Genomic DNA, 14673 nt, shown 5'->3' on the forward strand with positions numbered 1-14673 from the left:
TTCAAGAGGTTTCCTCCTCTCCAAATCAAATAGAGCAGATGATTATAACTGGTAAAAACACTGAATAAAGTAGTTTCACATCAAAATTTTGTGATTTGCCAACACTGTTCAGCAGACGCAGGATGTCTCGGAGGGGCTGTGAGCTGAGCTGTTTGCTTGGTTTTTTTCTCTAATAACTTCAGATCCAAACGTCTGACGACAAAAATCCTTCATCCGGTTAAAATACATATTTGAAAACTAGCAAGGCGTAAAAAGCGTATCTTAAAAATGTGGCTTAAAACTGGATGAAAAGTCAATTTTGACTGCTTCTGACAGGCAACCACAATGCCGACATAGGGGATATGATGCAAGTGGCAGGCAACCAAATGAAATAGGCCGTTACATAGGTCTAGTCATTTTGAGACATTGTGACGTGGAAAAGTTACATATTATACCTCTAAATCGCTTGATTTGCATCTCATTTAATACGATTAATGATTGATTATCTGTGCTGTTGTAAGGTTGGGCGATATGTTAAAATTTTCATGCTGTAAGTTGCTTTGGATAAATGCCAAATTAGTAAATGTAAAATGTAACATTTTCAGCAAATGCAATCATGGAAAAGCTCATTGTGAAACGGAACACAAAATCACCTATTTGGGATTATTTCGGTTTTTAATCGGATGCAACCTGTGGGCTGAAGGACATAAACGAATGTTTACACACATATAGTGCCAGACAGAACATTCTGCTACTACCAATTTGCACGAGCATTTGCAAATGCACCATCCTACACTACCCCTGGACAAGCCGTGCTTCACCAGCCCAAACTCAACCCAAAGAAAAAACTACCAGCAATAGACTCAGCCAAACGCAGATCAATTCATCCAATTTCCCAACTCTCTACTGTTGCTGTTTTGCACATCTTCTAAATACTGTGATTTTTCTTGCTACAGCAAATGGAAAATTTCACTTCTAAGATCCTTAAAATGTAATCTTATTTCATTACATAATTACATAATATATACGGTCTCTAAGATACAGAAGGTATAATTTCTATACAATCCTTACAAATGATTAGCTTTATTTTTAGTTTTGTACTATATAACAATTCGTCAGTATGAATCACTCTATTGGTTTGTCTGGTGAGTCTTAAGAGAACTGTGGAGCAACATTAAAGCTTGGTCAGTAGTCAGACAGTACATGATTCAAGTTGGGGTTGTCTCATTATGTAACAAATATAACATTTGTCTGGCACAGATACGCCAGCGTATACTGATACCCATTAATGTGCACATTCCCTCTCACTTACTAACTTCATGAATAAATGAAGCTCTCAACAAACTCACACGGTCTTCATTTCCTCACTTTTCCTCACATTTGGTGTTCAGTTTCTTACAGCCTTGATGCACTGCCTTCATTTTTTCTCACTATAGCACCGAACTATTTCAGAGGGGAAATCAATACTTACATTAATACTACCAGTTTCTCTCTCCAAGACCTAACTCAGGCATCGGCCCCTCTACTGCACAGCACATCACATATACAAGTTATGCTCTAATTGAAACGATTGAGTGTTGATTTGTTTCTGAATTCTGAGGCAATATTCCCCCCGGTGACTCTCATTTAATAAATAATAGACAAAGATACTCGGATGGTCGGCGGTTTGTTTTCTATCCTGGGTTTCTTCACTATAAATATGCATTATATCCATTTGTATTCTCATCTCATTAGTCTGATTCAGTCTGAGCTGAATTCAGTCTGCACTCAAAAAAAAAAAAAACATTTTGCATAATGTTCAAGAGTCATGTATTTTTGTAGCATATAAGATTTCTATCCACTTGGAATACGCAGTTTTAACATGAACAAACTAATAAACTTAATGTGGTGCATATCCGTCAGTCAAACATAAATGAAACGAGTAACAATGAGCTTTATTTAATAATACTAAAAGATCCAATGTGTTTAAATGTTTAATAACCAGGTTTATGCAATATAAACCTGTGTATTTAATTCCCTTCTCTCTCATCACTTGGTTGGTCTCGTTCCTCTTCTTCCTTCCTGATTCTTTTTATATCTCACAGAGATGCTCCACAGAGGCATTCGGTGGAGTCGTCTGATCTGAATAAATGTTTGCGATTAGAGCTAGGGCTGTGTTGTGGTTTGGGCTGCCGATGTGGGAGCCGGTGCTCGAGTCACTCCGTTGTGCCGCGGCGTTTAAATAAGTCTTTGTCAAAGCCTCACTCCCTCCCCCGTCTGTCACTCTCAGTTTGTGGCATCTATTTTTAATGGCATGGGAGACGTGCCAAAAGCCCCAGCGTCTATCTCCATCTCCACAAACAAGATAGTTATGGATGGTTACTTTTTTCCTATCACAGTGGTATTTATTTTAGATGCAGATTCAATGTGAAAAGATGCTTTACGGTTTGTTCTTGTAAAACTAGAAACTCCAGTTGATTTTTAGATTTACAGAAATATTAAACATAAAGGAAACTGAAAATTACATGCAAGCGAATAAATACTTTTTCTTAGCCCCTGAAAAGTGAGCGGAGAGCTGTAAACAATTAATATTTCACAAAGCAAAGCTAAAAACCTTTTATAGAGCGACTTATACAACAAAGAAAACTGATATCTGTCCAGCATGAGACGTTTTTATACCAGATTCTTTGAAAACTTTCTCTTATCTTCAGTGATGGTCTCCAGGGGGTTTCACTGTTCCCAAAGGACGCACCCAGGTTGGAATGTACTCGCATTGACCTCTTGGAGGCATGATTTAAAATGCACCACGCACCATTGCAATTAAATTTGATTCAGATGCTCAAACAAGCCCCAAGTACAAGTCGGATTTGTGATACGATCCGAGGTAATGAGAAGAGTAAAGGATAACAATAAAAGAAATTGATGGTCCAAGCTTCTCAAATGCGGCGTTTTCTTTGTCTTACATTATAGTAAAAATAATAATTTTTTAGGTTTTGGACAGTTGGTTAGCAAGAATTCACCTTGCACTCAAGGAGACTGTGATGGCCATTTGTAACAATTTTCTTACGTTTTATTTATTAATAGTGAAAATAATTGTCAGATTAACTGTATTTAAACTGATTTTCTCTCAGAACTGTTGGGGAAACAACATTTTTTTATTCATATTTTTAATATATTGTAGTTATTACTGCATTAATCTGTCTCACACATTTGGATTTGTTGCCCTGTATCCTCTGCTTATGCAGCTTCCACACCTCACATGTATGTAATGTTTGTTTGTTTTTTTTTAATTTTGATTAACTGCGGCCCCTAATCCAGGGCTAGCCTGTTTTCAATCTGATGACAACAGTCAGGATGAGTCTCTATAGTGCTATTCTGATTTAATGTAGAAAATGATGTGTTGGTATTATATTGCAGTCATATGATATCATGGATCATACAGTCATGCAGTCTGGTTTAAAATAGTTTTGTCTTTCAGGAACTGGTTTGACAGAGATGAGACGAGGAAAAGGAGTTTGTCAGAGTTTGATTTTTTTTTTTTTTAACTGGAAGCAGTTGGGTATTGTGTTCACTGCATGTGTGCAGTGTACATAAAGTGGGTGTACATGTGCTGACTCGCAGTTTGTTTGCTCTCCTCCTGTTTCCATTGCCTATAGAGATGGAGAAAATGCTATCATTGTAAAAATGTATGAGCCATATTAGCCCTTCAGAGCTGCTGCACATCTCCTCACTCTCCGTGCTCTACTCTTCTTGTCCTTGTACAAGAGTTTATATTCTTAAACTTTTCGTGTGTAGGACCCAAACTGTACAGTATGTGCTGGAGTTCAGGCCTCTTGATTCTCAGCTCATTAAAAACACACTGGTATTTTTCCACTGACCCACCAGAATACCACCTGTGACACCTAAGGTTTGTGTGTGTGTGTGTGTGTGTGTGTGTGTGTGTGTGTGTGTGTGTGTGTGTGTGTGTGTGTGTGTGTGTGTGTGTGTGTGTGTGTGTGAGGCTAGAGCATAGAGGAGTCGCATGTCTGCAAGGCAAGTTCCAGCTCACGTAAATGCACTTTGTCCTCCAGCCTCACCCTGAGCATCAGAAATCCTGTGCGTGTGTGTGTGAAAGAGAGGGAGAGAGGGAGAGAGAGAAGGTGGGGTGTCAGAAAAATGCACAGGAACTAGAAAGCTATTACTCATTCATAGCAGTGTCTTCTGGAAAGGTTAGGGAAGCTTGTGACTGAAAACATTTCCAGTTTGAAGAGTAAAAAAAAGAAGAAGAAAAAAAGTTAACCTGACATGGTGTCACACTCCACATACATGAACTGTGTCCCAGTTGCACACTTTAGACTTTTTTTATTCCGTATTCACTATGCTGTAGCTTCAAAAATAACAAAATCGACACTGGCTAGAAATGTTAGTCTGTACAGCAGCATACTATAACGGCCCAGGTTCAGTGTTGTGTTGATGAGAATGTTTTTGCTTGTTTTTTTTCTCGATAATACAGCACACGGTGGAAATGAGGAAGCTACTCACAGTGGAAAATAACATAAACACTGTGGTATTATGCACTTAAAAGCATGATACACCTGCAAAACTTTGCTGAAGTAGACTCAACTGACCTCATTTCTTTTACTTTACCCATAGTGACCTTCCTCACGGTGCTCAGTGCCACATGGCGACCTCATCAATGACGGAAACGATGGGTTGCTCTATATTTATTTTGGAGGCTCTGCAGCTCTCAACATCTCAACATTTAACTGAGCACACTGGGGTATCATTAAAACAGTTGTCTGGTAATTGATCTAGCAATAGGCTGCCAATACTGATTAATTCTAAAAGCCTTCAGCAGTCCCAGTCCTAACCCTGTGGACTGGATTGAGACATCCCTTACTATACATACAGTACAGTATGTGTAATCATAGTAATGATTTGGTCCATTAGTGTTTATTGCTGTTTTTAAAACTGCTTTTCCTTCCTCAAAACTTGATGCAGTCAGTTGATGTAATCATGTGAACGTCTCTCCCACCATTGCACACCAAAGAAATGATGAAGCAATTAAGCGAGAGCAACTGTCTATGAGAGTGAAACTGTGAGAGATGAGAGAGGGAGAGTGAGAGTGAGAGAGAGAGAGCAGTCAGTTAACATGTTTCAATCCTGCTACAGAAACACTGCTCTGTCTGTTCGTTAGTTGTAATTTTGTTTTTACGGTGTGTTCTGAAAAACGTGATTGAAACCAAAACAATGCCAATCCATTCTTCTTTTCTCACCACTGTGCAGCTGTGTGTGCCCAAGCACAAGCGTCGTCTGCTCCTTATTAAACAAGTTTGACGTGAACCCATTTATCACTCAGTTATGTGGTCAGTTAGTTTGAACCTGGAGGAAACTTGCATGTGTGAAGGTGACACTGAGAATATGCAATGCTGTCTCCAAACTAGGACGGTGGATACTGTGTGTGTGTGTGTGTGTGTGTGTGTGTGTGTGTGTGTGTGTGTGTGTGTGTGTGGTGTGTGTGTGTGTGTGTGTGTGTGTGTGTGTGTGTGTGTGTGTGTGTGTGTGTGTGTGTGTGTGTGTGTGTGTGTGTGTGTGTGTGTGTGTGTGTGTGTGTGTGTGTGTGTCACAACAGCTCCCGTAGTTGAGTTAATTTCCCCTGACAGGAGGTCTCTACTCGTACTTTCTGATAGAGAGAGATGAGTGCCTCCAAATCCACAGCCAGTGACACATGACTGACTGACTGACTGACTGACTGACTGACTGACTGACTGACTGACAGGCAGCCAGTAGAAAAATTAACTCTCTTGGCTCTCTCTCTCTGTCAGTCTCAGGAGGAGCACTGACCTATGGAGATCTATGACACATAGTGCACCTCTTAACTTTGCTGGGGTCGATGATGTCCTGAGAGAGGATCATCAATGCATCCATTCAGTCTCGTAAGCAACCACAATCTATTCAGATGCTTGCCTTGATATTAACTGTTAGAGCTGCTGCAGACTCTTAATTTCCTTCTTTTGCTACTACTGACATTGGTGACCTACAAACACTGGTGTAACTAATAACAATAAGGGCTGCCTTCCAACTGGGTGTGCCAGTAACCCAGGGCCCCTGTCTTGGGAGGCTCACTTCACCTAAGTGGAACAGAGCCAATAGTATTAGTTACAATCGGGCCTTTTCTACTCTACTACACTAGTATTTGTAAGAAATGATATTAAAATGAATTCTCCTTTTAAAAATATAAAAGTGATTCTTGTCCATGGAGTGCATGCCATCCTTAGTCAAATTGTTTTCTTTAGAATCACTGTACCAGATCTGATACAGAGTATTGATAATTGATCAGAACTTCTAAAACATGATGGGTGGTTATGATGTACACTGTTACATCAATGCAGAATGAGCCTGAGGCTGACATGAATGAATGGGCAGCGATGCTTCACTACTTACAGTCTAGCCAGATGCTATAAATATGAATTCTGCACTCTTGATCATTCATCATTTACTATGAGCCTAGGGGGATTCAGTAAGTTAAAATTCATTCATGTGTGTTTTTTTTATTTTGTTTGTTTGTTTGTTTTTTTTACTTACTAGAGCTGTTAATGATCTGATCTGATGCTGCTACAGTATCTGCTGTGTGTTGTATTTCAGCTTTGCTTTTCCTTGTTGAAAAACATGTTTTGTCCTGATACAATCATGAAGATTTCTGAGTTGTATGAAGTTATGCTTTTTGGCACCAGCGAGAGAAACTAGATGTAGGTGTCACTGCACTGTATTCTTGACCTTTGTTTTTCAGAGACGGATTTGTGGGAATTAATGACCGTTGTCAAGAGTTAGCTATATAAATATATATATAAAAACTTAATAATTAGAATGAAATTCTCAACCTCAATTTCTCTGTCTAGTTAGAGGCCGGGGATCAGGTGGAGAGCCCAGGCCTCCATCCATCACTATCTTCAGAGCTGTCTGCTGATACTGTCTACAAGTTAAATAAGGTCAAGACTGCATTCACTAAACAATCAGGTTTCCTTGAGAGCATTTAAGTTTGGTGGCTGCAGGACCAAAGCTATGCCCAGAATTATTTTTGATAAAAACAAAACTTCTAATAAAAAGAAAGAAAATTGAACAGTTTAAATTACAGCTATTCCTAAACCTTTGTAAGCCCCTTGTATTTCTTTAAGGGATAAAAAGGTGCAACTACATCTTTTGTCACATTTGCTGAGTGTTTGTTTCAGGTTTTGTTTAAACCCTTTGTGTAAATTATAGAATTGTATCCCTGTTTACTGCTTTATTTTTAATTATGTGGGCTGTGAATCATACACCTGGTGCAAAAATAACCCATCAAATCTCATGTTTGAACATATTTAACATAACACAAAAATCCACTAAAGAAATGCATTTAATTCTTTGCAGCATTTAGACTTTTGAGTGGAGCAAATACCAGTTTATGAGTAATATGTGAGAGGAACATTTTTCTTCAAAATTCTGTTCATAGCAAAGCTTCCAACTACTTGATCAATCACATAACTTTTACATCATGTACCAATCTCCTATTTTGTGCTGCATAGGTTGCATCATCTACATCACCTATATCACTCACCTGTACTGTGTAGCAAAGCTTCTCAGAATCTATGTGAAAAATGCCTAATCAGACTATGAGATACTGCATAATGTTTAGAGATGCTGCTGCTGTTTGTTTATTTATTTTTCTTTTAGCTGCGAGCAGAAGGTGTGTGTGTTTGTGGGTGTATCTGGTGTTACTCCAGGTATCTGGTATAAACTAAATAGTGATAGTCTTTTGACAGCTCAACGTTGTACATAGAGTACAACCTCTGTCTATCACACACACACACACACACACACACACACACACACACATTGGTAGGAATACTTATCTCATATTCTCCACCAGACTGGAAACACTGTCAGCCTCACCACAAGCTTTTTAAGGGATGTTGTGCATTTGTGTGGGTGTTCCTGCACGCATGTGTGAATTTCAGTGTTAAGTGCAGAGTTTTAGGTATGCACAACATTGTGTGTGTGTGTGTGTGTGTGTGTGTGTGTGTGTGTGTGTGTGTGTGTGTGTGTGTGTGTGTGTGTGTGTGAGTACAGCCTGTCAGTCTGCTTTACTGAGTACAAACTGGCATCATTAGTGAGCCTGCGACTGGCTGCCATGGCACACCAGGCTGAACACTGACAGCGAGGAAATGTGGAGTCTGAAAACTGTTGTATTATTTCCAGCACATTTGTACATTTGACAAGTCTGTATCTTCACAAACTTGGTTGCAGCTCGGCTGGCAGAAACGATAGTGAGACGCAGGGAGATGAAACAAGCATCTGGCAACATGCACATATGCATGTACACACAGTCTAAAAGCTGTCAGCGAGAAGACAGCATTATGTAGCATCATTGCAATAATTCATATCATGAATCAAGTACGAACACGACCAAAAATAAATACCAACATCGTATCAAGAAAATGCTTTAAAGTTTTCAGCGCAACACAAAAGGCACATAAAAAATTCATATTCAACAAATAATAAGCCACATCCACACACAAATTGAAACTACTTTTATATAACAATGAACTACTAAAGGTAAAAATGCAGTAAAATAAAATGCTTGGCTTGTTTAAACTTATAAAGTATGATAGATTTGCCTCTGATGGAGACAAACAGCTACCTCAATTTGCCTCAAAGAAATTTATGGTTTGAATAGAAAATGTAATGGTGCTTTAAAAGGAGTGCACGGAAGGCAATACAGCCATAAGTGTCAGTGTTTTCACTTAATTGCCACATGAAAAACTTAGATGACAGTTTAGGCAAGATTTTGGTTGTGGTTTGTTGAGATAAAAACAGAGGTGTTACTCACACGTGGAATCTTCCTTGCTTAAATGGCAATTTACTGCTGATTTGTAGTCAGAGCAGAATTTGACTGCACTTGCTAATCCACCCCCTTACACTATTTTAATGTCAGGCCATTGCTTGTTTCCATAACACAGTCCTCTGAACTATCCCTGGTAGTATTTACAGTGAAGACAATTTTGAGGATTTCCTGAAAATCTCCAAGAGCAGGATACACAGATGTTAGTAAACTCATTATGAACCACAGGTTAGACCTGTAGAACACCTCAGTTTGTTGTAGAGCAACAAAACTGTACTTGTTAGCCCATGGCTGTGCTGATAGCATAGCTAGCAGTCAGTTAGCTTAGATTATCATTAAGGCTTGAAGCAGGGGCAAACAGCTAAACTGACTCTGTCCAAAACAAACAATTTAATGTTGTTTTATCTTGTTTGTTTGTACAAAATGTACTTTTTTATATTTTGTTTTGAATGAACTAAACAAATGAGGTGTAACATGTTCATCGGTGAGCTTTAGAGGTGCTGGCAGGCAGATTTGGTCACCTTTAGACACAGCCACCCTCCCTGTTTCCCTGTTTCTGGTCGCTCAGCTAAGCTAAGCTAACCTAACCAGCTCCTGGCTGTAGCTTCATATTCAAGCATTCTTCAAACATATTTGCCAAAATGTCAAACTATTCTTTAACCATTGTTTTCCTCTAAATCATGAGGCCATCTGGTGTGAGTGATTTTGAGTGTGTGTATATGTAGAGAGAGTTGTATGTTTGTAAAGGGGAATAGATGAGGGAACAAAATATAAATAAAGAAAAAAAACAAAACAAACAAACAGCTAAAAAACAAATAAAAAAAACAGCACTGGTCAATATTGCAATATTTTTGTGCCCGGACCCCAATGATCATAATATAGTGACATTACAATGATCACTAATACGTAGTAACTTTAATATTGATGGCTATGCTAATAATGCCATCAACATAACATCAATATTAATAAAAAAAAACATTTTTTTAAAACACACGCATACATTCCTACACATACATATCCATATGCAGTCCTCAGTATATCTGCCCTCCTGTCAGTCCTCCACTCTGATCAGTTCCTTTCCTGTCAGCTCAAAGTCCTTGACAGGTCCTCTCCGTGTCTCATTCTCCCTCCGCCTTGCTCTCTAGCTTTTGTCAATTCGACTTCCCTGCTGCCAACCTTCTGTTCATTTTTAATCTGTCCTCCCACTGAGCTCTGCACTTTGTTGTCTTTCTCATCATCTCTGGCTCTTTGCTCTCCACTTTTGTTTCCTCTGCCTTTCCAACACCCACTGTATCTGCTGCCCTTCATTTTGGTCTCAAGTCATCTTTGTTCCTTTTTTCCCCCCCAGCTGAACTCTTCCTCTTTACCATTCTCTCTGCCTTTAAATATCCTCTGCACCTTTTATCTTTTACCCTTCCCCTCTCCTTTCTTCTCTCTCAGTAGTGCCCCTTCCTTTCCACCTTTCCAGCTCAGTATGTTCTTTAGAATGCAGCCTTTTTCCATTTACTGCAGTATCACACCTGCCTAACGCTGTGTTTTGTGTCCAAAAAATTCTGAACAGCATCCCATCTCTGTTGCTTTGTTGCCCTTTTCTCAACAGCAGATCGAGTCCAGATAACCGGGTTCAGTGCTTAGTATTCACCAGTCCTCATGGCATATGCGCATTTAACCACGGTGCTGACTGCATGTAGCACATAACACACTTCATTTCTACTATATTTGCTCCATACTTAAGAGGACAGGTGGGGAATCGGCATGAAGTGGTAATATCTTTCGATCCATTTGTCCAACAGTGTGTATTATGCCATGTAAAATTAAGTTTTCTCCTCAAATGGCCATTTATTAGAGGGATGTCAGCCCAACAGGCTGATGTGAAAATAAACCTAAGTTGAATGAAGCAGGATAAAAATTGGGAAAGGATTGTTCTGGAGAGTGAAAATATGCAATAATATTTCTTTCAAGACTTATCAAAGTATAAGGTGAGCTGAGGTCATACTTGGCAAGAATGATTAAAATTTGCTCTCTGTCTCCGTTTCTCTTCAGATCTTCTCTGACGTGCCCTCATTGCCTTAAGCAGAGCAACACCTTCGACCCGTTTTTATGCATCTCCCTGCCAATCCCTCTACGACAAACCAGGTGATGTATAACACATAGTCAAAGCTAAATTAAACTTGCTGTTGATGAACCTTTTTTTTTTTATGGATTTTTTTTTGCAATGATTTTATGTTTTCACTTTTGTCCCACTGTGGTCTGAGTATATTTGCTGAGTCGATGTGTTGGAAAGTTTCTAACATACTCTGGTTTTATAGGGTAAATCTCCTGTAGGCCTCAGTGCATAAAATGTTTAGCCAAGCAAAAGCTTTTCTTAGCTGCTGGGAAGTTGACACTCTGGATGTATGAGGCTGTCATCTGATCTCAGTGATATAGATATGATCATCTCGTTTACCCAATGTAGCAGAAAGATTAGCCTCAACGAATAAGTAGAAAAAGCCATTGATCATACCAGATGCAATGTAAAAGCACATATTTCAGAAGGAAATGGGATAAACAAGACTGTGTACACAAACACGTGTGTGCAACACATGTGCACAAACATACTGTGCATGTACGCTCCAGCAGCTATTGGTCATGGTCATATCGAAGTGATAAATGTTGGCCGTCAAAAGTCCCTGACCAAACACTTTCTGTTTCACTTTCTCCATTTTAACTGTACCAGAAGCTGCATGTCAGCAAGGTCCCGCTATGAGACAGTATGACTTTGACATATGAAGACGGAGAGAGAGAGAGATGGAGTCGGGATGCACAGAGGACTTTTTTTCATTATTTTTTTTTTATTTTGACAGTAGAGATGCAAACAGAGAGATAGAAAATGTCATATAGAATGACAGCTAGAAGACTTTGCAGCTCTAGCATGCTGTAGACATCACCCATGGGACCCCCTCACACCCGCACAGGTGATTTTCATTGTTTTGGCTGATAAGACTTTTTCTGAGGACCTTGTGGGTGAGTGTAGGCTGTGTTTGAGTTACAAAGTCTCCTGTTAGCCCTGTTTCACCTGTTAGGGTGAGGGACAAATTACACCTTTGTCATTCTTATTGGAAGGGCCTCTGTGTGCAGGCCCTTTTTTAAATTTGTCCCGGAGCATTGTGACCAAGGCATACCAGGTAACCACAACATTGTAGATTTGGCCCTGTTTTAGTCCCTTTCTCTCTCTCTGCCCATGAGTCCGGTCGTGGCATAAAACATCTAAAAAGGGTGAAAAAAGCAACAAATATCAGTTGAGCTCCAGTTTCACAATTTGCCGACATTCAGTTCTCAATGAATCCTCCTATCTTCAAACATGCAGACACCTCTGCTCTGCATCCTCTCTGCATGGCTTCCACAGTGCTAAAACACAAACTCTGGTTTTGTGGTGTGAGTTCTCTGACAGTGTGTGGTCTGTCCCTGCAGTTGCCTGAGCCCAGCATAGAGGGAAATTCATTCAGGTTCTCTCCTGGCCCCACACTGACCTGACACACACACACACACACACACACACACACATACACATATACACAGCGGCCTCATTGCGCTGTCCTGCTGCAGCAGTATCCCAGCAGAATGCCTGATAAGTTTGAGGCCCCCCAGAGACACTGCAGGGTCTGGCTGGCAGCGTGGCATTGAGGCCTGGGTGCTGCAGATAATGCCAGTATGTGGCAGAGAGAGAAAAGGAGGATGGCAGTTTCTGAGTATCAGTCTTGCACATGTCAGTCTTACCAAAGCTTTTGTTTCTAAAAACAATTTGCAATATTTGGAAAGGTACTAAAGAATGGCAAAGATTCGTGTCACTTAACTGGTCGGTGACTCATTCAGGAACAGGAATTAAGTCAGTAGGTCTCTGTCAGCTACCCAAGGTTGTGAAGTATTGGATTGCATGCAGCCTGTACCTTCTTTCACCCTTTGTGCATGTGCAAGTGTTAAGCTAGTGTTATACATTTGGTTTGGCAGATCCTAATGCACTTTGACTCATCAAACACATAGAGCACTGGCAAGAACTGTAATACAAAATAAACTGGAGAAACTGAACTACAAAACCAAATCAATGCGCTGACCACAGGAGGTGCATCGTGCAGCAGACTACTGCAGCATTAACAGTATATTAACACACACTAAACCTCCCTCAAACCATCTGTAAACATATAACCCATGGTAAAGGATCATTATGTCGATTTTGTTTGTTTTAGTGGTTTCACATTATAAATCGCATAAACTGATCTGTTTTCTTGTCAAGGTTTTGCATTTGGGTTCCATTCGAATGTCATGTGATGAAGGTTAGAACATGTGTCCACTAAAAGGTCTAATGCTGGTCTTTCGGCCTGACAGCAACCCATTTTTTGATGCAAGAAAAAAAAACGATTATTGTTATTGCTCATTGTTTATCTCAGTTTTGTTCACCAACAAGTTCTTACAAATCTCACACCATAATGGCAGACCTTTCAGATCAGCTTAGATGACCACACAGTGCTAACAGGTATTTTTAAATTCTACTCTGTTGTTCACTCTGAGGGGATTCACTGCTACAAGGAAGTTAAAATTCTCTCTCTAGTGCAGACTGGTTCACGTTCATGGCGTGAACTGGAACAAATGGAAAACATGGCAACAGAGAGAGTGTTCTCAGGAATATGGCTGGCAGAGAGGTGAAGTTTACACAGTTTGCAGTAATTGGTCTAAAACATGAGCAAACACTTGCTTGGTTGTTAGCCTCTAACATGGTGTTTCAAGTCCATTTTTGATGTTTTAGAGCTGAAGAATTCTGTGCACTCTTGACAAGTCATGTTTAAGAGGTTTCAGTTTAATAGAGACGATCAGGCTCTAAACCGGCAGGGGGTTGGGAAGCTGGAAAAAACCTGACATCTCTATTTCCTGTTCCCTTCGAGCACCGTCCCACACCTCTCATACCGTTTCATTTCACATCTCGAAGTCTCATCTCGGAGCATCTAACAACGTAAACGAAACAGCTGCTCAGATCCTCCGCTGTCTGCCCTGTCAACCTCCCCACTGCTCGCACATTACTCACCTGAATAATGCATGATGGGAAACAGGAAGCGGCAGTGTCAGCGATTACACCATCTTCATCCCAAATGAGAAGGCGTGACCTTACTTTGTCTTTTCCACCATACTTCCACCGTTTTTTGGGGTTTTTTTTTTCTTTTATCCTTTCTATTTACTCATCTTCTCATCAAACTCCATCCTTAGTTACAGATCCCATCCTCTTCTAATTTTATCTTCTGGCTCCCTCCCTCCATCATTTCTCATTCTAACTTCTCCTTCATTTTCACTCTTGCATCGCTTTACAGCAGGTGTTCACATTGCTGAAAATCAGAAAGGTCTCAGCACACAGCAGCTTCCTGCAGGACCATCACCAATGTTCTGTTTTAGCTCGGCATGTCTAGTCACGAGTCCACACACACACACACACACACACACACACACACACACACACACACACACACACACACACACACACACACACACACATGAGGGAGAAATGAAACACAACAACATCTGAAAATTGGTAAATCACTTCAGATATTAATTCAGACAGAGAGTTTATGTTCATGAAATTTGACTTTGTACAACAGGATTGTCAGAGGAAATCTTTTCCCCCAAACATATTAGATATTAAACAGCTCAACAGTGCATTTAAAAATCTCATTTCACTGAATGATTTGTTTTGTTGTTTAGCAGCAGAAAAACATCAAAACTCTGCAAAGCTCAATATATCTCTTAAATAAACTGACAGCATGATGCTGTTGCCCCTGATGTTATTCTGCACAATGCATTAATCTGCTTTTGCTCTAGACTCTATGCATGATGCC

The 14673-nt window shown here is 39.9% G+C and overlaps 1 protein-coding gene across 1 annotated transcript in view; it reads left to right on the forward strand.

The window, feature by feature from the left end:
• The window catches only part of usp43a (ubiquitin specific peptidase 43a), a 101042-nt gene that overhangs the window by 41974 nt on the left and 44395 nt on the right, over positions 1–14673 (forward strand). The window contains exon 4 of the mRNA XM_056371375.1: positions 10859–10951. Within this exon, the coding sequence (XP_056227350.1) occupies positions 10859–10951 (93 nt within the window). The remainder of the gene's footprint in view (positions 1–10858; positions 10952–14673) is intronic.

Source organism: Seriola aureovittata, chromosome 3 (assembly GCF_021018895.1).
Source record: "Seriola aureovittata isolate HTS-2021-v1 ecotype China chromosome 3, ASM2101889v1, whole genome shotgun sequence".
NCBI classification, from domain to species: domain Eukaryota; kingdom Metazoa; phylum Chordata; class Actinopteri; order Carangiformes; family Carangidae; genus Seriola; species Seriola aureovittata.